The following is a 25,870-nucleotide window of genomic DNA, read 5'->3' on the forward strand; positions in this document are numbered from 1 at the left end:
ATGAATGCCTTTCCCTTTGTTAGACTCGGTTTCACTCGGTCTCGAATGTGTGTTTCCAATTAGACTCACCTCCTCATCAACTCGGTCTGACTCGGTGAGAAACTCCAAACGACGAGAATGATTAAGCAATTTGAAGACGCACCGCTATCGAGAATCAGCGAGAACATTGATGAAGACGGAGAGAAGCTTTCTCTAACCGGTCACGTGCGGGGGAGGTTCCTGAAAGTCAAGGCCATGTGAGGATATCTCTCTAAGACGGCTTCGAGGAATACAGAGCACCTTGGCCACAGCAATTATATTACAAGGTATGAATTATTTTATTTGGTAAAAAAATTGCTTCTCACTTTGATTTTTTATTTATTTAAACTAAATTTCAAGATTTAAAAAAATATATATTTTAGGTAAACGGTTTTGATTTTTAACAAAATTTTAATTATATAAAATTTGTTTTTAAAACATTTAAGAGTTAATTTTTTTGTTTTAAAATTAAAACTAAGTGTTAAATTTAAATACGTCGAAAACAAGTTGGACTTAGCATCCCGTCCTTTTGGTCCGTAAGTCTTGAGGTGTCATAAGTTCTACATGTTTTCATGTAATGAATATTTGACACTAAGTTATATTTTTAAACCTATATGTTTTCAAAAATAATGTTTTAAGTAAAAAAAATTGATTTTTAACTAAAAGTTTTTAATTTTACAAAATATTTTTGTTTAAAAAACAAAACTAAGTGTTATATTTAAATACGTCGAAAACAAGTTGGACTTAGCATCCCGTCCTTTTGGTCCGTAAGTCTTGAAGGTGTCATAAGTTCAACATCTTTCACGTAATACAAATTTAACACTTAGTTTTGTTTTAAAAGGTTTTGAAGAATAATGTTTTAAGTAAAAAAAAAATTAATTTTTAACTAAAACTTATTAATCTACAAATTTTTTTTGTTTTAAAAACAAAACCAATTGTTAAATTTAAATACGTCGAAAATAAGTTGGACTTAGCATCCCGTCTTTTTGGTCTGTAAGTCTTGAGGTGTCATAAGTTCTACATGTTTTCACGTAATGAAGATTTGACACCAAATTATGTTTTTAAACCTAAGTGTTTTCAAAAATAATGCTTTAAGTAAAAAAAAATTGATTTTTAACTAAAAGTTTTGAATTTTACAAAAGATTTTTGTGTTAATAACAAAACTAAGTGTTAAATATAAATAAGTCGAAAACAAGTTGGACTTAGCATCCCGTCCTTTTGGTACGTAAGTCTTGAGGTGTCATAAGTTCTACATGTTTTCACGTAATGAAGATTTGACACTAAGTTATGTTTTTAAACCTAAATGTTTTAAGTAAAAAATGATTTTTAACTAAAAGTTTTTAATTTTACAAAATGTTTTTGTTTTAAAAACAAAACTAAGTGTTACATTTAAATACGTCGAAAACAAGTGGACTTAGCATTCCATTCTTTAGATTTGTAAGGCTTGAGATGTCATAAGTTCAACGTGTTTTCACTTAATGAAGATTTAACACTTGAGTTTTAAGATTTTTCACAAATAATGTTTTAAGTTAATTGTTTTAATTTTTAACTAAAAGTTTTTTTCTTATATATAATTTATTTCTTAAAAACATAAGTGGTAAATTTAAATACGTCAAAAATAAACCGGACTTAGCATCCCATTCTTTTGGTCCTTAAGGTTTGAGGTGTCATAAGTTCTACATGTTTTCACGTAATGCAGATTTAACACTTAAGTTTTAAGATTTTTTACAAATAATATTTTAAGTTAATTGTTTTGATTTTTAACGAATTTTTTTTATATACATAATGTTTTATTTCTAAAAACCTTATTTTTAAATTTAGATACGTCGAAAGCAAACTAGACTTCGTATCATGTCCTTTTAGTCTGTAAATTTGGTGTTATAACTTCAACATATTTTCACGTATTGTAAATTTAATATTTTTTGCTTTCGAATATTAAATTTATCCTACTACAAAGTTACCGGTTTGACCCTTATTTTTTGCTTTCGAATATTAAATTTATCATACTACAAAGTTACCGGTTTGACCTCTAACCTTGCTATTACTTGTTAAATTGTTTTCTTCTTCTTACTTTTGGTTTTCGGATTTATTACTAAGTTTAATATGTAAACTGGTTTGATTTTAACTAAGGTTTTAGTTAATAAAATATTTTCATTTATTTGTGTTGTCTCTGTTTTTTTTTGTGATTAATTAAACGTTAATCAGTCTTTTTTAAGAAAAGCCATATTTGGGCCAAGCCGTATTAAAATATGGGCCAACTTGTTTGAGATAGCCACTTATAGGCCCAATAGAGTTTTATGCTGCGCTTACTTATATAGTCTTGACCTAATAACGGAAGCTAGGGTCTTTTTCTGTGTGGATTCGCTCGCCGGCATAAAAGAGAGGAAGAGGAAGAAGACAGTTTGCAAGGATTAAAAATGAAGGGTCGTCAAGGAGAGAGAGTTAGGTAATTAGGGTTTCGAATGTGAAACAAATTTCTCTCTTTTTCTCAGCTGAATCTCCGATTCGAATTTGTTCGTTAGTGGTTCACTTTAATCTGATGAAATCTTTATTATGCTGTTTTGCAGATTGTATGTTCGAGGAACAGTCCTCGGCTACAAGAGGTACTTTCAAATTTTCGTCTTTCTCTTTGTTTTCTTAGATTCAAACTTCAATGTTGCGTTTATGGTCGGATATTGTAGTGTTTAGTTGCAGTATTCTTAAAGTTATTTGGATTTGAATATTAATCTATCGTTTTTGGGATATCAACAAAGATCTCGATGAAAGTATGAAATTTTGCCACAACTGATAGATTTGAATGATAATGCTCTCATATTCAAGTCAATTTGTAATGTTATTCCATTTGTTTCTGATTTATGGTTGTGCAAAACGATGCATTTGTGCTATTGTTTCCTTGAGATTAGCTTTGAAGCAGTTGTTTGATGGTTTGATTGCTTATATAAAAGTGAAAGAAATTTTGATTACTAACGATTATGTAATGTTTCAGGTCCAAGTCCAACCAATATCCCAACACTTCTCTCATCCAGATTGAAGGTGTGAACACTCAAGAGGAGGTTAACTGGTACAAGGGTAAGCGTCTGGCTTACATCTACAAAGCAAAGACAAAGAAGAACGGTTCTCACTACCGTTGCATTTGGGGCAAAGTCACTAGGCCTCATGGTAACAGCGGTGTTGTCCGTTCTAAGTTCACTTCAAACCTACCACCTAAGTCAATGGTACTTTATCATTATCTTGGTACATATCATAGTTGATTGGATTTTTTCCTCCAGACTAATCATTTTGATCTGCTGTGTTACTCTCAGGGAGCTAGAGTCAGAGTCTTCATGTACCCAAGCAACATATGAGGTAACAACATACTCATTTCAATTTATTTTTGATCCAATAGACCCATTTTATTGCTTTCATTTCTATTAGGATCCTCACTAGAATTAAAAACTATACCCTCTACACTGATTCATTAACTTGGGATTTAAGATTAGTCGTTTCATTATAGTTAAGAGCAATGAGAATCATCCTGTAAATATTTAATAGATAGTCCAAAGTTTATGAATCTGTATAGTGAACATGGATCCTGATTTCGATTTACTAATGCAGGATGGCTAGTTTCAAGAACTATCGGAAGGAACCACCATTATCATTTCTCAGGAGCTGTAGTTTATCTATTCACTTTTGTTCTAGACTCTCTGTTGGTTTTGATTTTATCCTTAGACGAAGTAAAACAATTTTTTCTTGAGATAATATACTATCGAGGATTAATGGAATTTCAGAAATGCTATGATCCGAATCATTTCCTTGAAAGATTTTTCGTACTATGTTCCATTTACTTTTTCTCCAATTTGAGTGTTAAAGCTAGAGAAATGAAACGTAACGTTCAAAATTAGGTTGATGAATGAAATCAGTTCTTCTTCATGCTAGTAATTAACAAGTAGCAAATGTAGACTTTTTCTAAATTTTAAGTTTTCAACTGTTGAGCTATCATGTGACTCTTCTTAATTATAGGGAAAAAATCATTAGAAATTCTTTAAATAATTGTTGCCAAGAAAAAGAAAAAAATCATTAAATAATGTTTATTTAGATTATATTATTTTGGTTTATTCCATATACAATGAATACCATTTATTTGGTACCACCCGCCAAAAAAAAAAAAGAAACCCAGATATTTGGTGCCGACATAAGAAAAAAAAAAAAAGCCAAAGTACACAGTTACATCCCACACTCACTGTGTCCTTAGACACAATCTTCGAGATTCGATTCCTTTCGTGAATCAATCACCATCATCATCTTCTTCTTCTCTTTCCGTGTATTTTGGAGTTTCGTTCGAGGACAGATCTTGATTTGACTCAGCTCTAAAACTGATTACAAGTTTCTAAAACTGATTCTGGCTTGTAATTGGAATTGCAAGCGAAGAAGAAGAAACAAATGGCTTCGCGTTTAGGTGTTTCTATAGGCGTCGCTTTAGGTTCCTCTCATTGGGACGACGGACGACGAGTACGACGACGTGACTTCTCCGCTTCTGTTAATTTCACGGCACCGGCGAACGGAAGAAACCGGAGAGGTAGTAGAAGCGGTGTGAGGATTCTTAGGGTTTCAAATGAAGGACGCGAATCGTATCTCGATATGTGGAAAAACGCTGTTGATCGCGAGAAGAAAGAGAAAGCCTTTGAGAAAATTGCAGAGAATGTTGTAGCCGTTGATGGTGAGAAGGAGAAAGGAGGAGATATGGAGAAGAAGAGTGATGAGTTTCAAAAGATCCTTGAGGTTTCGGTTGAGGAAAGGGATCGGATTCAGCGAATGCAGGTCGTTGATCGCGCCGCCGCTGCTATCTCTGCTGCTAGAGCGATTCTCGCCTCTAACAATTCCGGCGACGGGAAAGAAGGATTTCCAAATGAAGAGAACACTGTCACAAGTGAAGTCACTGAGACACCGAAAAATGCTAAACTTGGTACAAATCTTGCTGATTAGCTTTTACTTGTTAGCACAATCCAAAGTTATGATAGTATTAGTCACCTTATTTGGCTCTGTTGTTGGAATCTTGTTAGGAATGTGGAGCAGAACAGTGTATGTGCCACGGTCAGAAACTTCTGGGACTGAGACACCAGGACCAGATTTTTGGTCATGGACACCTCCTCAAGGTAGTGAAATAAGTTCAAATATGAATGTGGATTTGCAGGCTGTGGAAAAGCCTGCTGAGTTTCCAACCTTGCCAAATCCTGTATTGGAGAAAGACAAATCAGCAGATTCTCTTTCGATACCCTATGAGAGTATGCTTTCTTCGGAAAGACATAGCTTTACTATCCCGCCTTTCGAGTCTTTGATCGAGGTTCGAAAAGAGGCAGAGACAAAGCCTAGCTCAGAGACTTCATCGACAGAACATGATCTTGATCTCATATCTTCAGCAAACGCGGAAGAAGCAGCTCGTGTTCTTGATAGTTTGGATGAATCTTCAACCCATGGAGTTAGTGAAGATGGATTGAAGTGGTGGAAGCAAACGGGTGTAGAGAAAAGACCTGATGGTGTGGTTTGCAGGTGGACTATGATACGTGGGGTTACTGCTGATGGTGTTGTTGAGTGGCAAGACAAGTACTGGGAGGCTTCTGATGATTTTGGGTTCAAGGAACTTGGTTCCGAGAAATCAGGACGTGATGCGACTGGAAACGTGTGGCGTGAGTTCTGGAGAGAGTCGATGAGCCAGGTCATTGTAAAAGTAGTGACTGTAGATAAATCTAGACACTGAGCCACTTTATCTGCAGCTGGACGCACTAAGACTATTTTGAGACTTAAGTTTTGAATTGTCTATTACAGGAGAATGGTGTTGTGCATATGGAGAAAACTGCAGACAAATGGGGAAAGAGTGGTCAAGGTGATGAATGGCAAGAGAAGTGGTGGGAGCATTACGATGCTACCGGAAAATCAGAAAAATGGGCTCATAAGTGGTGCAGCATTGACCGCAACACACCCCTTGATGCTGGCCACGCTCATGTCTGGCATGAGAGGTATACTCAAAATCCTCTTTTCACATAACAAAACACCATTAACATAGTCGAATCTTTATCCTTTAACTTTCACACCTTAGGATATCAATCAACCTCTTTAACACAAGTTAGAATGTTTGTCCTTTAATTTTTACACCTTATATTTTGTTGAACATCAAATCGATTCAGTACCAAAACATTGGCTTTTCACACTCTTAAAGGTGCTGTATTAACATTTACAAGCCTAGTCTGCGAGCATTGGTTATCAAAACAGAACTGACACTACACAAGCTGTGACTAAATAACAGAAATGTAGAGTGTTTTTAAATCTGGCTTGATTGGTTTTCACTAGGTGGGGAGAGAAGTATGACGGACAAGGCGGAAGCACAAAGTACACAGACAAGTGGGCGGAACGGTGGGTAGGAGACGGTTGGGACAAATGGGGAGACAAATGGGACGAGAATTTTAACCCGAGTGCTCAAGGAGTGAAACAAGGTGAGACTTGGTGGGAAGGGAAGCACGGCGACAGATGGAACCGAACTTGGGGAGAAGGTCACAACGGATCAGGATGGGTTCACAAATACGGAAAAAGCAGCAGCGGAGAACACTGGGACACACATGTACCACAAGAAACTTGGTATGAGAGGTTCCCTCACTTTGGCTTCTTCCACTGTTTTGACAACTCTGTTCAGCTCCGAGCCGTTAAGAAGCCTTCTGATATGTCCTAGTTAAATCAAAGACTAAGCCATAAATAAGTAAATAAGCTGGGACAACAAGAATTGGCCCACAATTTTAGAGTAGTTTGATCAAGTGCAATGTATTATTATTATCACTTCTAATTTGTTTCATGCTTTGGTGTTTGTTAATGAGTATGGCCTAAGTTTATTTGGTATTTTAGTCCATATAACAAATCTGATTATAAAACTGGAACACATTCCATTCCAAGAGAATAAAGTTTTTTGCTGTTACATTTTTTACAAAATTATAATAAAAAACAAATCAGAGAGAGGACAAGCCAAAGTGGAACCCCACTGTCTTCTCTCCAGCAAAAGGAGAAGATAAAAAAAGGACTTTTTACACAAATCTCCGATATTCTTATTCCTCTGCTGCTGTATCATCATCATCTTCTTCTTCTTCTTCTTCTTCCTCATCATCGTCACATTAGGATCCTCCATTTTCGTTAATTGAAGATAGATAAACGTAACAGCTCTTCTCTCTTGAAACAAGTTGACTTTTGCATACTCACATCTCTTACTTTTTCTCTGGTTAAATTTTATTCGTGTATTTTGCAGTTTCGTTTGAGGATCAGATCTTGAGAGGAGTCAGCTCAAGGAGAGGTATTAGATCCGTCCTTTTTGATAAACTTTCTCGAGGTTTAAGATCTCATTCTATGGAGATCGGCTTCGTCTGGATACAATCTTGTTTCAATTAACAATGGATCGATTTTGTTATTAGAATCGTTGGAAAAAGGAAGGATTTTTTTTTCAGTGGGGTTTCTTCTTATACCAATTGTTTTTATGGGTTTTTGAAATTTAGGGTGAGAAAAGTGAAGGCAAGGCTTCGAGGATGTCTTTTACAGGAACTCAACAGAAATGCAAGGCTTGTGAGAAGACTGTTTATGCTGTTGAGCTTCTCTCAGCTGATGGTGTTGGCTATCACAAGTCTTGCTTCAAATGCACTCACTGCAAAAGCAGGCTTCAGGTCTGATTCTCATCTTTGTATTCATGTTAATGCTGCTGCTTTGGTTGGAGGAATGAGTTTACGAATTACCCATCTATGATGAATTGAATGCCCATTGTACCCATAAGCAGTTCTTGATAAAGTAAATGTCTTTTTTCAGCTGAGCAGTTACTCATCAATGGAAGGTGTGTTGTACTGTAAGCCTCATTTTGAGCAGCTCTTCAAGGAGAGTGGTAGTTTCAACAAGAACTTTCAGTCACGTATGTAGTTTGGTTTCTGCTTCGATTCCATTTCTTTCGCTTGCCCTTCTTTTGGTTATCGATTTAGTCAGTCTTGAACTTTGTTGTTTCCTCACAGCTGCAAAACCGGCTGACAAATCAACTCCTGAGCTGGTAAATGTTACTTTCTGGTTTGGACAGAAGCTCTTTGGATACATTTCCCAGATTGAACCTTTCTCTTATATTTTTCATTCTTGGTTGTTCTCAGACAAGGACGCCTAGCCGAGTTGCCAGCAGGTTCTCTGGTACACAAGAGAAATGCGCCACTTGCAGTAAAACTGTGTATCCTATTGAAAAGGTTAGAAGTCGTTTAATCTTTGATAGCTCTTCACTCATGCATTTTCCATTAATTGAAGCTTTGGAATCACCTTTCTACCCTCTAAGGTCTATGTTGGAATATTACTCTAAAACACAGTATCATCATTGGCAAGAATTCTCCTGTATTTTCCTTTTCATGTTGAGGATAAATACATAATCCCCTCAGGTAAACGAGAACTTGCAAGGAACAAAATGTTTTGCACAAATGCATAGACCCTGGAAATTTTGGTTCTTGTTGCTTTAATTTGCCCGTTAATCCTGTAAAGGAGACTTGTGGCTTGTGCTTGGTTCTTGAGTAAACCATAACCTTCTTTTCTTGGTGAAAGACTTGAATATGAATATATTGACATCATGACTTAATATGAAAACTCTTTACGGGATCTTTAAAAGCTATTTGGTCATATATATCCTTCTTTTTCGATTCTGAAATATGCAGGTAACAGTGGAGAGCCAGACATATCACAAGTCTTGCTTCAAGTGCTCACACGGAGGCTGCCCAATTTCGCCTTCCAACTACGCAGCTCTTGAAGGAATCCTGTACTGCAAGCACCATTTCGCTCAGCTCTTCAAGGAAAAGGGAAGTTACAACCACTTAATCAAATCGGCTTCCATCAAACGCTCTGCAGCCGCTGCAGTCGCTGCCGGTGTACCAGCAGCCTCGGGTCCTGAATCTTAAAATTCAATATTCTCCTCTCTAGTCTAAATTTGAAGTTAATGCCAAACTGATTCAGTTTGCTTTCTGTGTGTGAGCGTGTGTGTAATCTATCCTTTCATGTTCTTATTTCCATTGATATCTCCTAAAAGACTTTGTTTGTGTTCGTTATTTGGTATCTATAAAAAATCTGAAACGTTTCCTTATAAATCTTCAATTTCGGTTTTTTTTTTTTTCCTTTATAAAAGAGTCCAACATAGTAGAAAGCCTCTGAGTAAGCTAGAGGGTTTTGACTATACTGTTCAACACCGTAAGACTTTTGGTCAAACATCTGCCACGTGTAGTCACATCAACGTCTAGGTTACGAGTGATGTCTACAGTATCAAATATACACTGTAGCACAGAGGATCACTAACTCCTCTAACAGAATCCTCCCGCCCATTCTCACACTTCGTCTTCAACCTTTAGTCTCTCTTGATCAGAATTCTCAGTTTCCGATTTCACTTTCTCTCTCTAACTTCGAAGAAAGAAAAGAGAATGAAGAAAATGCACTCTCTCTCCTCTTACCTCCTCCTCCTTATCTCGTTAACCGCCATAGCTACACCTACGACAACCTCCGCCACGACGATCGGAGTCACCTACTCGACTCCAGCTTCAATATCCGGCACCGTACAACTATCACCGGACAGAATCGCCGAAAAAGTCGTTTCTATGAAGATTCCGGCAGTGAGACTCCTCGATTCAAATCCGGCGATGATTCGTGCCTTCGCTTACACAAACGTATCTCTCTTCCTCTCCGTACCAAATCCTCTAGTTCCTCTCCTCGCTTCAAATCGTTCGCTCGCGATGCGTTGGGTCTATCGCCATGTGCTTCCGTTCCATCCTCGCACCAAGATCTCAATCATCTCCGTCGGAAACGACGTGATTTCATACTCGCCGGACGTATCTCCGTTTCTCCTCCGCGCGATGCAGAATGTTCATTTATCTCTCGTAGATCTGAGAATCTTCAAGATCTCTGTATCGACGACGTTCTCTTTCTTCAACATCGTACCCACGGCGTTTCCACCTTCGTCGGCGCAGTTTCAACAACCTAACGGAGAAGTGATTATCAGACCGATTTTGCAATTCCTTGAAAGAACGAATTCGTCTTTCTTGATCAATCTCTATCCCTACAATATGTATCGGTCTAGCTTCTCGATTCCGATTGGATTTGCTCTTTTTGAAGAGTTCCCGTTTAATTTCAGAGACGATCTCACCACCGGAGTTAGATACCGTAATCTGTTTGATATGATGGTTGATGCTGTGATTAGCTCTATGGCTGTTATGGGTCACGAGAATCTTCCGGTGATTGTGGCGGAGACTGGTTGGCCTAGCTCTGGAATTGATGCTAGTGAAGTAGATGCGACGTTGTTGTATAGTGAGATGTTCTTGAAAGCTTTGTTAACTCATCTGAGAAGTGGATGTGGAACACCGTTGAGGAAAGAAGGTGTTTCAGAGGTTTATATCTTTGAGCTTGTTGAGAAAGATGCTAAGCAAGGGATTAGGAATTGGGGACTTCTGCATCATAACATGACTAGTAAGTACAGCTTTGAGTTCTCAGATGGAGGCAAAGCCGGAAGATACAAAGAGCTTTTAATTGGATTCTTTGTGCAAGTGGTGATGCTTTATCTGTTGATGTAGAAGTGAGAGAGGTACTTTCTCTGTTTCCTCTGCTTCTTCTTTTTGGTTCTTTGGAATTAGATCATTTGTTGGGTTGATGATTGGCTTAGGTAATGATAGGTTACGGCTATGTTTGAAGAAACTTTGAGACTATCATTTGGTATGTGGATTAGAGTGACACATTCAACTTAAACTTCATGAACAACTATGAGTGTTTTGATACAAGAAAAACTCTTATCTGTGATGATTAGCTCAGGGAATGTAATTTTGGGTCTCACACATAGAAACTATAGAAGCTGAAGCAATAGTGTACTGTGTGTGTACTTGTCTAATCATGAAATTGATTTATGACATGTAATGTTCAATCTTTTTGTAACAGTAATCAGGTGTATACAAGAGTCAATATACATTGAAGATGGAGAAGTAGCAGCACACCAAATTAAAGAATCATTTGACATGGTAACACATGACCCAGTGACCAAGATCATTCTCATCCTCACCATGTCTTGTGATCTTAGCTTGCGTTTCTGCTGTATTGATTTTTGAACAAACTCCAAAAAAACCTGTCTTGTGTCAGTTTTTAGGTAGATCATAAAGATGGACCAATAAATAGTGCATTCATTATATTTTTTCCAGCATAGCTCTTTTGCCTCATGTGGTATCTTTGTGAATATTCCTTTATGACCTCTTCAAATGAATCTCGTTTTCTGATGCTCAAAAATCAGAAATTTACAATGGGTTTGTGCACAAAACTCTCCTATTAGTTATACTTATACCAAATTAGATATATGTCCACGTCAATGGTCAGAGAATCAATATCCTTAGTTGCTCTGTAGGTACTACCAGTTCCATAAGATGATCTGCGACGAACCTTACAAAATCCGGTATGTAATGTGAACTTCCTTAACATAGTTAAAATAGAAACCGAATTCCAAAAATCAACTAATACGTTACCGCTAGCCAACACAACACTAGTACTATTCATTGCGAGAGCTGTTCAAATTTTCAAGACCTAGATTGAATAGTCAAGGCACGAAACGTTAGCGTCTTATACCAAACAACATTAATATTTATTAAAAAATTTGGGTAAACAAAAGATTCAACCTTTGACATACACAAACAAATTTGATTTTTTAAAGAAAAAATCAATTTCGTATGAAACTCAATGAAGTCCTATGTGAATAGGAATCAGTATTTGGAGAATGTGAGAAGAAAATTTCAAAATCCACATCTGATCTGTGAAGATTGACGTATATTTGATTTGTAGTTTCTAATTTCCCATTTATATAAAACGATTAGATTTGCAAGGATAATTTTGACTTCAACATCTTGCTTCGGTCCGGACCATTATCCATTTCTTTTTCACAGAAGTAAACTAGATAATTCTTGAAAGTTATCATAATACAATAATATAATACAAGTAAAAGATTGAGACGTTGGCGGGGTGAAATTCGTATAAATAGAGGTGTCTATAGGTGAATAACACAAACACATCTTGTTCTACTTTTTGAAGATAAACGAAAAAATGGTTATACACAAATCAATTAAACTAATCGCTCAAATGTTACTATTACTACTAGCGATCCATGCACATATCCAAGCCGTTGGTTCAACCACTGAAACCTCTGCTCACTCACCAATCTGAAGCATGAAACGTCTTCTGAGATCTATTTTCCAGTTTGGCGACGGGAGCTTCTCGGTGGCGGAGGAGGAGGCCGTGGTGGCGGAGGAGGAGGCCGTGGTGGCGGTGGAGGTCATGGTGGAGGAGGTGGTGAGGATTTTAGTAACGGAGGTAGAAGCGGTGGTCTACAAAGTTCCTTGTTCATGGTTTTTATAGGTTATTGGCTTTTAGTTTTATATAACTAAATATATTGTATATAGATTTTGATTTTTGATTATGTTTTCAGTGTTAATGTTTGATTTGCTGTAATATTGTTTTCACTTTTTCTTTCATATCCTTTTATATTGTGTAATAGGGTTTATTCCGTATCTTGCACGGACATTTGTGGATTGTGTTGTTATACTTGATAAATGTAAATGTAAACCGCTATATATGAAATTTGTGATTGATTTTGGTAGAGCAAACTTTACAAATATATATAGGTAAAAATGTTATATAATACAAGTTAAGTTAAAATTTTCATTATTTATGAATGTCATTTTTGCAACACTTTCAGATCTCTCTAAAAATGGTCATGTTTACATTGTAAAGTGAGTGTGATGTGGTGACTGGTGTAAAGACGATGCAATGAACTAAAATTATGTATGGTATACAAAATAGTTTTTGGGCTAGTAGAGATTTTAGATCTTTCGAAAAGTTGTGAATCTAAGAACCCAAGTTCAAATCCATTCGGTCAATTCGTCCATGTAAGCCGCATTCCAACGAGAAGATGTTGTCGTTTATGGTTAAGTCGTTGCCGTATGAGAGCTATTAGGCTATTATTAGCCATAAATAAACTAATGAAAATCAAATAACTAAAAACTGAAAAAAAAAAATGATTTTGTAAGTTTACCAAAAACTAAAATGGCAAAAATATGTAAAAGAATCTTATAATATTTCAGTCATTCTTTAGATATTAATGAGAATTTTATGACATTCCTAAAATATATATTTAATAATCTTTATAAATTTAAAATTATTATTTAAATCTACAAATCAGAGTGGCGCAGCGGAAGCGTGGTGGGCCCATAACCCACAGGTCACAGGATCGAAACCTGTCTCTGATATACAAATTTTTTTTCTAGCTATTTCCTTGGTGATGTGAACTGAAATTGGAGATAATATAATCCCATAATGATAAAAGGAGGACCATAACCACACAAAAAATGAATGAACGCAAATCAAAGCCTTCCCTCTCTCAGGACATCTCTATGCCTCAGTCTCTCTCTCTCTCTCTCTCTCGCCCAATTGCCCATCACCAGACCCTTAATCATATCTTCTTCAGCTACTGCCACGTGTCACTCTGACCGTGAACAGCCTTTATCTCCTCCAAGTCCACTTGTGTTCTTGATTTTTTTTGTCTTCACCATTCTCTCTACTCAGAGCTCTTCTTCTTTCTTGGATCAAAAAACCTCGAGCTTTTAACAATGGAGACCAGCATCGCGTGCTACTCACGTGGGATCCTTCCCCCAAGTGTCTCTTCTCAACGATCCTCTACATTGGTCTCTCCTCCTTCCTTCTCCACATCCTCCAGCTTCAAGGTTCGTTATCCTCTGCAATTATATGCATATATAACTTTGACTTCAGAGTAGGGTTTGATACAGTACTAGTGTTACTAATTGTGACATTTTGATATAAGCAGCGTCTGAAATCGAGCTCAATCTTCGGAGATTCACTACGATTAGCACCAAAATCGCAATTTAAAGCCACAAAGACTAAGAGCAATGGTGTTTCAACTGTTACCAAATGTGAAATTGGCCAAAGCTTGGTTGAGTAACAAAAAGACTCAAACTTTATTCAAATTCCGTGTTTGAAGATTCCATCTTTGAGTTAAAGTTTCTTACTTTTGAATGTATAGGAAGAGTTTTTGGCACAAGCAACTCCTGACAAGGGATTGAGAACTTTGCTCATGTGTATGGGAGAAGCATTGAGGACAATAGCTTTCAAAGTTAGAACAGCTTCTTGTGGTGGAACAGCTTGTGTTAATTCCTTTGGCGATGAACAACTCGCTGTCGATATGCTTGCTGATAAGCTCCTCTTTGAGGTTTTTGTCACATTTTGAATTAACTTATTTCACAAGTCTTATATCAGATATAGATCATTAGGTTTTGATTTGTGTATGGTTTTATATAGGCTTTGCAATACTCGCATGTGTGCAAGTATGCTTGCTCTGAAGAAGTACCTGAGCTTCAAGACATGGGAGGTCCAGTGGAAGGTTGGTTTACATCAAATTTAACTGACATTTCCGCTTCCTAAATGGCGCGAAAATAGTTATCGAAAGAATATGAAATTGTTTTGGACAGGTGGGTTTAGTGTTGCGTTTGATCCATTGGATGGATCAAGCATTGTGGATACAAATTTCACTGTGGGAACCATATTCGGGGTTTGGCCTGGAGACAAGTTAACCGGAGTCACGGGAGGAGATCAAGTGGCTGCAGCCATGGGAATCTACGGTCCACGAACCACTTATGTTTTGGCTGTTAAGGGATTTCCAGGAACTCATGAGTTCTTGCTTCTTGATGAAGGTTTTGGTCTAATCCTTTTTTATCAAAATTTCTTCTTTGGTAGCTTTAAACTAAGCTCAGAATGTTTTTTCAGGGAAATGGCAGCATGTTAAGGAGACAACAGAGATCGCCGAAGGGAAAATGTTCTCACCAGGAAACTTAAGAGCCACATTCGACAACTCCGAATACAGCAAGGTTCTTGCTTTCTATCGATATAACTTTAATCTTGCTCGAATCTAATCCTCACTCTGAATGCTTTTCTTCTTCATTACTTTCATTGTGTAACCAGCTGATTGATTACTACGTGAAAGAGAAGTACACATTGCGATACACCGGAGGAATGGTTCCTGACGTTAACCAGGTTCGTTCCTCTTTGACAGTAAATAAAGAATTTTTCTACTTGTGAATGGAAACTTGACTTTAGCAGTTACTTGCTTTTGGCACAGATTATTGTGAAGGAGAAAGGAATCTTCACAAATGTGACCTCTCCTACGGCTAAGGCAAAGTTGAGGCTGTTGTTCGAAGTTGCTCCTCTTGGCCTGCTCATAGAGAATGCTGGTGGATTCAGCAGTGATGGATACAAGTCCGTGCTCGACAAGACCATCGTCAATCTCGACGATAGAACTCAAGTTGCTTATGGCTCAAAGAACGAAATCATCCGCTTCGAAGAAACCCTTTACGGAACATCAAGACTCAAGAATGTTCCCATTGGAGTTACTGCTTAGAACCCATTTATAAAAATATTTGAAAGGCATGTCTATTTTTCCATTAACCGGATAATCTTCTTTTCCCTTGGTTTATATAAGAGAAGCAACAAAACTATTACCAAACTTTTAGTATCCCACAACTATGAAACCAAAACTTGTGATATAACTTTTTTTTTTAAAGATTAGTTTGTTTTGGTTTTATTCAAAATTTTAATGAAATTCTAAAACATCGAAATTTTGTTTAAAACTTTATATCATGCCGTCAAAAACAATGTTTTAAACCAAAAAACTTAACAGAAATTAAAGTTTCCGTTACTCGACGGTCACTATCTTCACAACAGAGGAACCATCAATCTTGTGCAAAGCCACAATGGAATCTCCAGTCTTACAAATTCCCTTCATCTTCGCGAATCCGATAGCGAATCTAATCATCTCCTCCGTTGCTTCTTTGTTTGAATCTCTAGCTGAAGATCCCGTCGCCACCACCGGAATAATCCCACGGTAAATCAAACTACGTCTCGCCACATGAGCCACCGAGTCTGAGCACGACAACTCAATATCATTCCCTTGAGCAATCTCCGGCACAATCACTGACAAAATTGGAACGCTGGGACGGTATTTAGCCACAAGCTCTGCGGTGTATCCGCCCTTAGTGAGGACGACGATCGCTGTCGCAAAAACACTCCGTGCGGTAGAAACAGCTGAAGCAGCTAAGCTCTCGATCGGGGATAACGGTAATGAAACCATTCCTCGGGTATTCTTGTGGAGAACGTCGTAATCGATGAAATTCTCTGCTTCTTTACAGATCCTTGACATTGTTAGCACGGCTGTCTCAGGGTGAGCTCCAGCAGCGGTTTCTCCGCTAAGCATAACACAATCAGTCCCGTCAAGAACTGCGTTTGCAACGTCAGTTGCTTCAGCTCTAGTCGGACGAGGAGATACTGTCATGGATTCAAGCATCTGTGTAGCTGTGACAACTGGTTTCCCAAGAGCATTAGCCATCTTGATCATTGTTTTCTGAGCAAGAAACATCTTTTCGATTGGAATCTCCATCCCAAGATCTCCTCTAGCCACCATGAAAGCATCAGAATTCTCCAGAATCTTATCAAAATTCATCACCCCTTCTTGATTCTCCACCTTTGACATAAGCATGATGTTCTTTGAGTGCTCTCCAAGTAACTTCCTAACTTCGATTAGGTCAGATCCTTTACGAACAAAAGAAAGAGCGATTATGTCGATTTTGTTCGGAACTCCCCATTGCATAATATCTTCTTTATCTTTCTCGGTAAGTGTTGGGAGATCAACTACAATTCCAGGAAGATTAACGTTCTTTCTTTCTCCAAGAATTGCAGAGTTCTCGCAACGGCAACGAACAAGACCGAGATACTTGTCACAGGACAAGACAGTTAGTGAGATTGTGCCGTCTGAACAAAGAATCACATCGCCAGGTTTGAGGTCCTCTGCAAGTTTCTTGTAGCTCATGGAGATAGTGTTTGAATCTCCTTCTATTGTGTAATCAATTGAGATGGTGATCTCTTGACCTTGGTTTAGCTGTATCGGTTTGCCTTCTTTGAGAAACCCGGTTCGTATCTCAGGACCCTGTAAACAACAAAATTAAACCGAATTAGATTCAAGTCCCTCGTTGATTCAACATTAAATATAATAAAAACGATGTTTTGTACCTTTGTGTCGAGCATGACGGCGCAGAGAATTCCAGTGTTGGCCATGGCGGTTCTGAGATTATCGAGAGTTTCTTGATGGTAAGAGTGAGAACCATGGGAGAAATTGAACCTGGCTACGTTCATACCAGCCTTGAGAAGCTTCTCAATCATCACCACCGATCTTGAAGCCGGTCCAAGAGTACAAACAATCTTCGTCTTTGAACGAAGAGCTCCATTGGTTGCTTGTCCACCAAGTAACATCTCCATTGTGGAAACTTTCGAAAGATCGCAGAGAAAAATTAAGAGATTGAGCTTTGAAAGGCAGAGGAAATTAAGAGTGTGCTTGATGGAAATTATGATGAGCAGAGTCGTGTATATATAGAAGGAGCGATTAGCAATTTTCCATTTTTTACAGTGTCGAATTTTCCTTTTACATGTTCGAATTTCCATTTTACTTTTTCGGTTCGATGGTTTGGTTTCCTTTTTCTCTATGGTTTTGGCAATAATATTTTTCTATTTTGAATTTAACATAAATTTTTGAGGAAAATGGTAAATGGTAAATGAAAAAAAAGTATAATGTTGAAAATAGAAACTTTCAAATTAAGTATGTTTTCTTCAAGGCTTTTTAGTGATTGTTTGGGCCAAATCTATCACAAGTCAGCGAAATAATATTTGGGCCCAAATTGTGAAAAAGCCCACCAAAGTCCAAAATTCGAGACCGTTCTTAACTTGTAAATTACGAACTCCTTTTTCCCAGATCGAGCATCATTCTGCTTAAATAAGAGAAAACGAAAACCTTTAATAAGCAGAGCTCTATCGATGAAATCAACGCAACAAAAACTAGAATACAAAAAATGAAGAAACCTCATTTCTTGAAGAATCCAGTTTTTTTCTTATTTCTTCTCATCACTGCTTCTTCCTTAACTATACTCATCTTCTCCTTTCTTAAACTACCGGAAACAACTCCCGCCACCGGTAACCATCTTCGCAAATTTGGAGACGACTTATCCGACGAACTCGGTTTCTTCGGGAAGATGATGATCGAAATGCTACCTGAAGATCTGGTTTTCACAGCCTTCGTACCGTCGGAAAAATCATTCAGCCGAGATCTAGGGCTGAAATTAAACAAGAGCCGTCCGATTAAATCCCCTGAAGACGATGACGGAGATAACACATACGCCGTCGTATCGAGGATCATGAGTTTCGCGGTGGTTCCTTACAAAGTAGAAGAAGTTGACATAGGGAAAGAAGAAACGGCGTCGTATGAGTCGTTGAGTGGTTTCACACTTAAGATTTGGAAAAAAAGAAATGGTGGTGGATTGGTCGTTAATGGCGTTAAGACTGAGAAGATGGGTTTAAAGAGAGGGAAAATCATTGCCCATATAATGAACGGTGTTGTAATGGATTCTGATTTTGCACAATCTCTTGCTTCTTCTACTCCTCAAGACGAAGATGATCCATAGAGAAGAAGAAGAAGAAGATTATTGTTTTGAGTTTTTGACTAAACAGAAAATTATTCACTTAAATCACAATTAAATTAAAATTCTCACCATTTTTTTTGCCTTAATAGTTGTTTTTCTTTTTACTTTTAATCGTTCCACTAATGAAAATACTCAAGCGGGACCCACATTTTAGCCTAAGACAGTTTACCACGTCAACATTGAGATCGTGGTTATGAAGCTAACCCGAACGGTTTAGATGAGTACACGTGGCTTTATGATTTCTTCTTACTGTGCACCGTGCCGCACCAGAAGAGTATCCGTCTGCGATAATTCGCCTATAGAGAAAGAAGGCGATGACTAAAGAAGACTGAGTCGACTCGCTCTTGACACGGTTGACTTCTGAGTCGTCATTCTCTTCTTCATCTTCATCAGCGAATCTATTTTTGGAAACTTGAATTCGTGATTTTAGATGGGAGGAGGAGAAGTTAGTAAAGAGATGGGAGCTTGCTCATTAGCGTATCGTCGTGGAGATCAGAAATTACGAAAGTTCGTGACGGCGAGGAGTACTAAGTTTCTTCTATTTTGCTGCATCGTTTTCGTTTTGATTACAATCGTTTGCCGATCTTCTCGTCCTTGGGTTAACAGTTCAATCGCCGTCGCAGATCGGAACTCCGGATCAAGGTGTCGTTTTTCTGAATCCTTACCTGCAGATTTTACTATATCGGTCTAACTTTTGATTTGGATCTCTAAATGGTAACTGTTGGTGAAGACTAGATTCTTTATTAGGAAAGGAAATTTATGGAAAGTAATTTTTATAAACTGAGATTCGTTTAACCTTTTTTTTCGGATTCGTTTAACTATATTGGGTTTGGAAAGCATCTAATGAAAAATTTGTCTCCATTCATTTCTATAAACTTCATAATTAAACTGGAAATTCTTTGGCTTTAGCGATTTGGTATGGTTTGTGTTGTTTCTCTGCTCTATCTATAACCAGACTAAGTGTTCTTAAGCTCCTTTCACTTAATGAATCTATGAATGCATAAGCTACAGTAATTCTGTAATTTATAGACACTTTTGTATGTCGAAAAGCAAATGAATTCATAATCTTGCTATGTTAAGCTGGTGACATGGTACTTACTATTTTTGCATAAGCGGAGATGCGTATGTAGGTATGTGCAAAGGTTAAGATTTATCGAGTAAATGTAATTTCTAATTAGGTACAGTAGTTGGTCTTCTGCTTTTGGTTTGACCGCGTAATTTTGTTCTTTATTGTCTAATTTGATGGACTTTTTTTAATCACATCTGCAGGAAAGGTTATACACTTCTGATGAACACATGGAAGAGATATGATCTCTTAAAGAAGTCTGTTTCCCACTATGCATCATGTTCTAGGCTTGACTCTATTCACATTGTATGGAGTGAACCTAACCCTCCATCAGATTCTCTTACAAAGTATCTTCAAAACGTTCTGAAGAAAAAATCGCGAGATGGGCATGAGGTTGAGCTGAGATTTGATATAAACCAAGAAGACAGTTTGAACAACAGATTTAAAGAGATTAAGGACTTGAAAACAGACGCTGTCTTCTCAATAGATGATGATATCATATTTCCTTGTCACACGGTAGATTTTGCATTCAACGTTTGGGAGAGTGCTCCGGATACAATGGTGGGGTTTGTACCCCGTGTGCATTGGCCTGAAAAATCGGTAAGTCACTTTTTTATTGTTGAGTATCTTCAAGAAGCTTCTTTATCAAATAACAGTACCAAAATAGTAAAAATGCATTCTCTTTAAGTTGTTTGCTATTAGGGACTCTTTCACTGATCTGAAAATCATTACCATTATTTAAGGAAATTAATCATCCAGATGGTCTAACAGCTAGTATTGATATTGAAAGAACTCTGTACATGGTGTTTACATTGGTTATTCATCTTCTTTTGTTGTCTCAGAAACTTAGCGTAATATGTGATTATGTGGAATCAGAAAGTTGACTTCAATTTTCTGCAGAATGATAAAGCCAATTACTACACCTACAGCGGATGGTGGTCTGTTTGGTGGAGTGGTACATATAGCATGGTACTCTCAAAGGCAGCCTTCTTCCACAAAAAATACCTCAGCCTTTACACAAATAGCATGCCGGCATCAATCAGGGAATTCACAACCAAGAACAGGTTCCTTATCTCTTTGTTTTTGGTATTCTTGAATGTAATTAAAATGTACCATACCTAAGTGTGAGATTCATCTAATAACAGGAACTGTGAAGATATTGCGATGTCATTCCTCGTCGCAAATGCTACAAACGCTCCTGCTATATGGGTTAAAGGTAATTCTAAATCGCAGGCAACTTCGAGAATCATGTATTGCCATATGATTTTGATAACCTTTGATGATGAAGACCCTATCCTCCTCTTTTTGGCCTGCTTTTGTAGGTAAAATATATGAAATCGGTTCAACTGGAATTAGTAGCATAGGAGGGCACACAGAAAAAAGAACACACTGCCTAAATCGGTTTGTGGCAGAATTTGGGAAAATGCCACTTGTATACTCTTCCATGAAAGCCGTGGATAGCCGCAATTTATGGTTCTGGTGATTACTGCTTTCACATGGTGGTACATTTCCGCTTTTCTTTTCCACTGGTTACTACTACTCTTCACGTTCTAGCTATTGACGGGTTTGATGCCAAGTAAGAGTTGAACCAGAGAACTGATCTTACTTTTACGGTAAGCGAGAAGATAGAGAGGGAAAGTTTATAATTGGTGGCTTATGGGGTTTCTCCTAGAAGCTTACAAAGAGATATAGTAGTAGCCTAGTGCATGATGTACCCTCATTGTACCATTTGTAATATTGTTGTAACTTGTAACATCTGTTGCTGTGAAAATATTGTTTTGTGCTAAAAAAGAATGAGTTATATATTCATACACTGATCGTTACATGCTTCCAAAAATTTTAAGTAGTGTTTTTTTTTTTTTTTTTTAATTGATAAGTAGTGTAAGATCTGTTGATAGTGTTTGTTAAGTCGCTGTGTCAATCAATATCGTCCATTGCATCACAATTGGCTCCAGAACTCTCCCAGAAATGTCTTTGCGGCGTCTAGGCTCGGGTAATACGGTGGCTCCATAAACACATGAGTCAGAGAATCATAGGACTCGTGACTCGCCACGGTTCTATTCGCATTCGCCTCCGCATTCCCAATCATCGCTGCAACCAACTTCTGGTACCCAAAGAAGAATCTCTTCGCTGCCGACTCCACTGCCTGCATTCCCTGAAGCAAATGTATCTTCTCGTACTCTGTCTTCCTTGAGTAAAGCTTCATCGCTGCCTCTTGCAATCTCGGACCTCCGGTGGGATCCACCTCCACCTCAAGAACAGCTGGCACTTTCTGTCTCAGCTCTTTGGACATCTTGGCCATCTCCACTAGCCCCTTGGACCTGAAACAAAACGCGTCGTTTGGAGAAGTTGATTTGATTTGTAACTGTTTCTTCACCTTCAAGAAATCTTCAGGATCCATCAGAATGTGTAAATCTTCTATCTCCGTTAAAAGCTTCCAGATTCTCTCCAGCAAGTAAACGTCGGAAGAAGCTTTTTCGAATTTTCCCTCTTCGATTCTTGATTCGATTCGATACAAAAGATTCACAGAAACATAAATCCACGATTCAAGAATCTGATGAATAGTGTAGAGCATTTGATTCTCTTGGTTCTCGATGTGATCAGAGTAAGGATTGTTCTTAAGGCTGTGTAGCTCCTCCGGGCGACAAACGGCGTCGTATGGGAGATATGGTTTTCCGGCGAGGTTTGGTTCTCCTAAACCGAGCGTATACTTACACCAACGCATCTCATTCTCGATCGTAGACAAAATCTTCTGCCCAACACTCTCGGATGTACGACACGTGGCGATCTCCGAAAGCAAGCTCAACGAGCTCCAGCCATTGCTGACCGGAGCCGCCGATACGTTATCGTCGTCGTAGCCTTCATCTTCGCAGATAGCCGCCACGATTTTGATCTGGCTCGTGGAGAGAGAATCCAACCGTCGGATCCATTCGCGGCGGTTGATGTACGGACGTCTGTCAGAAGCAACGGTGAGGATTAATCGGAAAGTGATCTCAAGAGCTTGAAGAGATGGTTTGAGAACCGGCTCGGAGATCCAATGAGGGAAATCGAGAGAGGACCAGAGGTTTCTAAGTTCCGGCAAACGGAGGTAAAGCTCGTAGGCAGAGCAAGCGGCGGAAGAAGAGGAGGAGATCGGAGAGGAGACGGAGGAGAGCTTACACGGCTCCGGAATAGTGACGTGGAGCTTTGGAGATACCATATTCCTCTGTAAATCCAAATCAGCCATTTTTTTTTTGAAACAATGTTTTTTGTTTTTGAATATATTTAAGAATGAGAAGATACCTAAATGTTTGTATATATATAGATAAGAGAGATGCGAAGGAAACGGATAGGAAATAGAAGAAAGACGTCATTATGTGGAAAAATAAACACATTAACAAAAGATCATAGTTTTTGAAAGTCAACGTACAACAACGGCTGTTTCCTGTCTTTTTTTTCTTTTCTTTTTTTGTCGGTTGTATTTTATCTTTCTATTATTTTGGAGTAATGAATTGAAAACTCTTTGTGTATACACGAATACAATCAGTTATACGATACGTTTTCCTTAATGGTTGGGAATATTCAAAATCTTTCTTGATATAGTCATATAGAAATGTTCTTTTCTCCTTGTTCGAAGTCGAACTATAAAGAATTAAAGATAATGAATATTGTATCATATCATATATATAAACAATATTTCTTAAAAATACCTCTTTTGAACTCTGATTAATTGTTGACAAAAAAAAAAAAAAAATTCTGATTAATTGCGGATGACAAAAAAAAAGAAGGATACTACATTTTTTTTACTTACATTAGATAAGAATTTTTGAAAAATAAATTATAGTGAAATAAGATTTTATAGTTTTATCATTTATTTTAGTAAATGATTTTATAATAACCATTGCATATATTTCTAGAAAAACTCGGATCTCCTGTTTTAAATTTAGTTATTCTAGCCTGCTCATATTGCATTGTAATATTTGGTTTATTTCATATATTTATGAACTAGATTTTTGTTTTAGATACGGATTGGAACAGATAATGAATTTAATTGGATACTATGGATATTTCGTCAAGCCTTAAATATAGGAATATAATTAAGAAATAAAATAAGATGGCACATGACATGAGGTTTGGTCGGAATCCGTTTCGATGGCGTTTAGGACTTTGTGGAACGGGTCATACCGTCATAGCCTAGCCTTTGACTTTGGTCTTCCTTTTTTCGTATCTTAATCCCGTTTGTGTAAACTTCAACATTCCGAATGTTACGTTCCAATTATAAAATGTTTAGTTTTGTCGGTGTCATATTATTTATTACTCACAAGGAAAATAGTAGTACTATTGATTTGGTTTTATTTAAAACATTAATTTTAATCCTTATCTCCTTCAATCTTTGAAAGTTATTTGTTCTTATCGTATCTACTTAAAGAGACAGATCTTTGAAAAGTATATGCAGCTATACCAAATTTGTTTACCTAGTTAATAGAGAAATTTTCAAATCCTATCCAACTAAACTTTATCAAATTCTTTTAATTTTTTTTTATGTTTCTAACATATTTGGTTTTAGTAACCTAAAAACTGGTCTATCCCAACTAATAATATCTATGTTTTTGTATTGTATATTTTTCCCAGCTAGATCTTATTGTCACGAGTCACGAACCATATATACTTGCATTGACTCTCGAACCATTTTCTTTAATTTGATCGTAGTTTATAGTAGACATTATAGTGGAGTCGACAGCTTAGAAGTTAGATCTCAACTATGATTACTTCAATAAGAGGAGTAGTTTTTAAAATATGGTGAAATTGGTTGGAGTTTCAGAAAAGTAGAGGCAAAACAAAAATTATTCAGTTCGTTGTCTCTCTAATCATATTTGAAGGCACTAAAAATATTACAGTAAAACAATTACTGACAATATGAATTAATTAAAACAATTATTAAAAATACAGATTAAATTTTTTGTGTGGAGTATTTAATGTTCCTTAATCCTTGACTTTGAATTGAACGTCCAATGAAGAGAGAAAAAAAAAGGAAATCATTGCTTAGCTGTTGTGATTTGTGAACACTGAACATAAGTCATCGACAAAAGTTGTGGTAATAGAAACGAATGGGAACGTATTCATTGAACAATCCAATATCGAAATTGGAGATCATCATATGGAACAATCAGCCACACCTGTCGTCGAGACAATATACTAATTACCAAATATTAGTTGTATAGAGTCGACAGTTCAACAATTCCATTCTAATTCTATGCACGTGCACATTCACACACATAAGTTGATGTCACAAATTCGTCTCATGACGTATACTCTTCACATTATCATGTTTTGTGTGTGGATTTTGGTTACCTAAAAATGTCACAAAACATTATGCATAGTATATGGAACATATGTTCTAATTTCACGGGATCTACAAGAAGATAAATTCACGGGAACCTTTATATTTTGAAGGCTTGGTTTCACAGGAATTAAAAGAAGATAAACCTATATGTTGTAATTTCACGGGAATATATTTTTTTTAATGAATATGAATAAAATAGTCTTGATTAGGTGTATTTTTGTATCATCATGTGCATTGTGTGAGTTCAGCTAAAGAAGAATGAGATGGATGTGTTTGTAGCTACTCATAAGGACATATCTTATCTTCCTTTCACGTTTACGATGACTCTCCTTCCAACTTTAATTTCTGTCTCGTTGCTTGAATACTTGTGTCTCTCTCCAAACATTTATCTCCAAAAGTATAACGGTCCGGTGAATGTGATTACCCAAATTCTCATAGCATTTCACACTATTTATATACATAAGAGACACTCAATATTTTCAAAACATTTGAGTTCATACACTATGTTAGCATATGACTAGACCTAGAAGTCACATTTAACTAAAATTATTATGCTCTTTTACATTTAAAAAAATGACATATATTATTTTTTACTATATTCTAGTGTGGAAAATAGTTGTATACTCTTCATCCGAATTTGGATATTTGAGATCAAACGCGTAGGTCTCAGTTTTCTCGCGTGAAACAAATAATCATCAGAAATTACGTGGACAAAATGATGACTTTTTAACTAGGACCGACCAATCAGGGGATATCGCGCGTTAAAAAGCAACACATGGAGCTGTCCTAAGTATTAAGAGCCACGTGGTGGAACCAAACCAAGTCGACGGCTGGAACCAGATAAAGACGTAGTTAGTACAGCTCACTGGCTTTCTCTCCGCGTCCATGACA

At 37.2% G+C, this 25,870-nt stretch overlaps 10 protein-coding genes and 1 non-coding gene across 11 annotated transcripts; 9 read left to right on the forward strand and 2 right to left on the reverse strand.

Annotated features, from left to right (window-relative positions):
• Positions 1-2,334: 2,334 nt before the first annotated feature.
• LOC9312399 (60S ribosomal protein L35a-2) lies at positions 2,335-3,816 on the forward strand. The gene is made up of 5 exons (XM_021024149.1): positions 2,335-2,464; positions 2,586-2,621; positions 3,005-3,233; positions 3,321-3,363; positions 3,613-3,816. Exons 1-4 carry the CDS (start codon positions 2,436-2,438, stop codon positions 3,360-3,362), a joined length of 336 nt encoding a protein of 111 aa, XP_020879808.1. The 5' UTR covers positions 2,335-2,435; the 3' UTR covers position 3,363; positions 3,613-3,816.
• Positions 3,817-4,178: 362 nt separating this feature from the next.
• Positions 4,179-6,892, forward strand: LOC9312400. Its single transcript, XM_021024145.1, has 4 exons — positions 4,179-4,960; positions 5,058-5,710; positions 5,821-6,011; positions 6,343-6,892. The coding sequence occupies exons 1-4, from the start codon at positions 4,438-4,440 to the stop codon at positions 6,716-6,718; spliced, it is 1,743 nt and encodes a 580-aa protein (XP_020879804.1). The 5' UTR covers positions 4,179-4,437; the 3' UTR covers positions 6,719-6,892.
• Positions 6,893-6,999: 107 nt separating this feature from the next.
• LOC9312401 (LIM domain-containing protein WLIM2b) lies at positions 7,000-9,128 on the forward strand. Its single transcript, XM_002876287.2, has 7 exons — positions 7,000-7,190; positions 7,283-7,327; positions 7,527-7,691; positions 7,831-7,930; positions 8,028-8,062; positions 8,157-8,246; positions 8,703-9,128. Exons 3-7 carry the CDS (start codon positions 7,557-7,559, stop codon positions 8,940-8,942), a joined length of 600 nt encoding a protein of 199 aa, XP_002876333.1. The 5' UTR covers positions 7,000-7,190; positions 7,283-7,327; positions 7,527-7,556; the 3' UTR covers positions 8,943-9,128.
• Positions 9,129-9,172: 44 nt separating this feature from the next.
• Positions 9,173-11,215, forward strand: LOC9312402 (glucan endo-1,3-beta-glucosidase 2). The gene is made up of 2 exons (XM_021024146.1): positions 9,173-10,609; positions 10,957-11,215. The coding sequence occupies exon 1, from the start codon at positions 9,456-9,458 to the stop codon at positions 10,596-10,598; it is 1,143 nt and encodes a 380-aa protein (XP_020879805.1). The 5' UTR covers positions 9,173-9,455; the 3' UTR covers positions 10,599-10,609; positions 10,957-11,215.
• Positions 11,216-12,012: 797 nt separating this feature from the next.
• Positions 12,013-12,655, forward strand: LOC9312403 (glycine-rich protein 3 short isoform). Its single transcript, XM_021024148.1, is given in 2 exon segments — positions 12,013-12,202; positions 12,205-12,655. Coding segments are annotated over 2 exon segments (339 nt in total). The 5' UTR covers positions 12,013-12,102; the 3' UTR covers positions 12,444-12,655.
• Positions 12,656-13,232: 577 nt separating this feature from the next.
• On the forward strand, positions 13,233-13,304 carry TRNAM-CAU. The gene has a single exon. It is a non-coding gene; the product is annotated as a tRNA-Met (tRNA).
• Positions 13,305-13,486: 182 nt separating this feature from the next.
• On the forward strand, positions 13,487-15,611 carry LOC9312404 (sedoheptulose-1,7-bisphosphatase, chloroplastic). Its single transcript, XM_002876290.2, has 8 exons — positions 13,487-13,778; positions 13,880-14,005; positions 14,096-14,281; positions 14,371-14,452; positions 14,541-14,762; positions 14,836-14,936; positions 15,031-15,102; positions 15,188-15,611. Exons 1-8 carry the CDS (start codon positions 13,665-13,667, stop codon positions 15,464-15,466), a joined length of 1,182 nt encoding a protein of 393 aa, XP_002876336.1. The 5' UTR covers positions 13,487-13,664; the 3' UTR covers positions 15,467-15,611.
• Positions 15,612-15,748: 137 nt separating this feature from the next.
• Positions 15,749-17,558, reverse strand: LOC9312405 (probable pyruvate kinase, cytosolic isozyme). The gene is given in 2 exon segments (XM_021024542.1): positions 15,749-17,082; positions 17,085-17,558. Coding segments are annotated over 2 exon segments (1,614 nt in total). The 5' UTR covers positions 17,377-17,558; the 3' UTR covers positions 15,749-15,760.
• A 192-nt stretch (positions 17,559-17,750) lies between these two features.
• On the forward strand, positions 17,751-18,713 carry LOC9314115. The gene has a single exon (XM_002876291.2). The coding sequence runs from the start codon at positions 17,964-17,966 to the stop codon at positions 18,570-18,572; it is 609 nt and encodes a 202-aa protein (XP_002876337.1). The 5' UTR covers positions 17,751-17,963; the 3' UTR covers positions 18,573-18,713.
• Positions 18,714-18,881: 168 nt separating this feature from the next.
• On the forward strand, positions 18,882-21,465 carry LOC110228151 (glycosyltransferase family 64 protein C4). Its single transcript, XM_021024544.1, has 5 exons — positions 18,882-19,232; positions 19,860-20,256; positions 20,557-20,720; positions 20,802-20,872; positions 20,979-21,465. The coding sequence occupies exons 1-5, from the start codon at positions 19,021-19,023 to the stop codon at positions 21,137-21,139; spliced, it is 1,005 nt and encodes a 334-aa protein (XP_020880203.1). The 5' UTR covers positions 18,882-19,020; the 3' UTR covers positions 21,140-21,465.
• Positions 21,466-21,523: 58 nt separating this feature from the next.
• LOC9312406 (nematode resistance protein-like HSPRO1) lies at positions 21,524-22,927 on the reverse strand. The gene has a single exon (XM_021024543.1). It carries the CDS (start codon positions 22,880-22,882, stop codon positions 21,596-21,598), a length of 1,287 nt encoding a protein of 428 aa, XP_020880202.1. The 5' UTR covers positions 22,883-22,927; the 3' UTR covers positions 21,524-21,595.
• Between the last annotated feature and the right edge of the window lie 2,943 nt (positions 22,928-25,870).

This window comes from Arabidopsis lyrata (assembly GCF_000004255.2).
Source record: "Arabidopsis lyrata subsp. lyrata unplaced genomic scaffold ARALYscaffold_5, whole genome shotgun sequence".
Lineage (NCBI taxonomy): Eukaryota > Viridiplantae > Streptophyta > Magnoliopsida > Brassicales > Brassicaceae > Arabidopsis > Arabidopsis lyrata.

Bases quoted from the DNA above. Each gene is read 5' to 3' on its own strand.
- LOC9312399 (XM_021024149.1), top strand. From the start codon at position 2,436: ATGAAGGGTCGTCAAGGAGAGAGAGTTAG. The intron at 2,465-2,585 runs GTAATTAGGGTT...GCTGTTTTGCAG, and splicing joins CGTCAAGGAGAGAGAGTTAG to ATTGTATGTTCGAGGAACAG. The intron at 3,234-3,320 runs GTACTTTATCAT...TGTTACTCTCAG, and splicing joins ACCTACCACCTAAGTCAATG to GGAGCTAGAGTCAGAGTCTT.
- LOC9312400 (XM_021024145.1), top strand. From the start codon at position 4,438: ATGGCTTCGCGTTTAGGTGTTTCTATAGGCGTCGCTTTAGGTTCCTCT. The intron at 4,961-5,057 runs GTACAAATCTTG...GAATCTTGTTAG, and splicing joins ACCGAAAAATGCTAAACTTG to GAATGTGGAGCAGAACAGTG. The intron at 5,711-5,820 runs GTCATTGTAAAA...TGTCTATTACAG, and splicing joins GGAGAGAGTCGATGAGCCAG to GAGAATGGTGTTGTGCATAT.
- LOC9312401 (XM_002876287.2), top strand. From the start codon at position 7,557: ATGTCTTTTACAGGAACTCAACAGAAATGCAAGGCTTGTGAGAAGACT. The intron at 8,063-8,156 runs GTAAATGTTACT...GGTTGTTCTCAG, and splicing joins ACAAATCAACTCCTGAGCTG to ACAAGGACGCCTAGCCGAGT. The intron at 8,247-8,702 runs GTTAGAAGTCGT...TGAAATATGCAG, and splicing joins CTGTGTATCCTATTGAAAAG to GTAACAGTGGAGAGCCAGAC.
- LOC9312402 (XM_021024146.1), top strand. From the start codon at position 9,456: ATGAAGAAAATGCACTCTCTCTCCTCTTACCTCCTCCTCCTTATCTCG.
- LOC9312404 (XM_002876290.2), top strand. From the start codon at position 13,665: ATGGAGACCAGCATCGCGTGCTACTCACGTGGGATCCTTCCCCCAAGT. The intron at 14,763-14,835 runs GTTTTGGTCTAA...ATGTTTTTTCAG, and splicing joins GTTCTTGCTTCTTGATGAAG to GGAAATGGCAGCATGTTAAG. The intron at 15,103-15,187 runs GTTCGTTCCTCT...CTTTTGGCACAG, and splicing joins TGGTTCCTGACGTTAACCAG to ATTATTGTGAAGGAGAAAGG.
- LOC9314115 (XM_002876291.2), top strand. From the start codon at position 17,964: ATGAAGAAACCTCATTTCTTGAAGAATCCAGTTTTTTTCTTATTTCTT.
- LOC110228151 (XM_021024544.1), top strand. From the start codon at position 19,021: ATGGGAGGAGGAGAAGTTAGTAAAGAGATGGGAGCTTGCTCATTAGCG. The intron at 19,233-19,859 runs GTGTCGTTTTTC...TCACATCTGCAG, and splicing joins GATCGGAACTCCGGATCAAG to GAAAGGTTATACACTTCTGA. The intron at 20,257-20,556 runs GTAAGTCACTTT...AATTTTCTGCAG, and splicing joins TGCATTGGCCTGAAAAATCG to AATGATAAAGCCAATTACTA.
- LOC9312406 (XM_021024543.1), bottom strand. From the start codon at position 22,882: ATGGCTGATTTGGATTTACAGAGGAATATGGTATCTCCAAAGCTCCAC.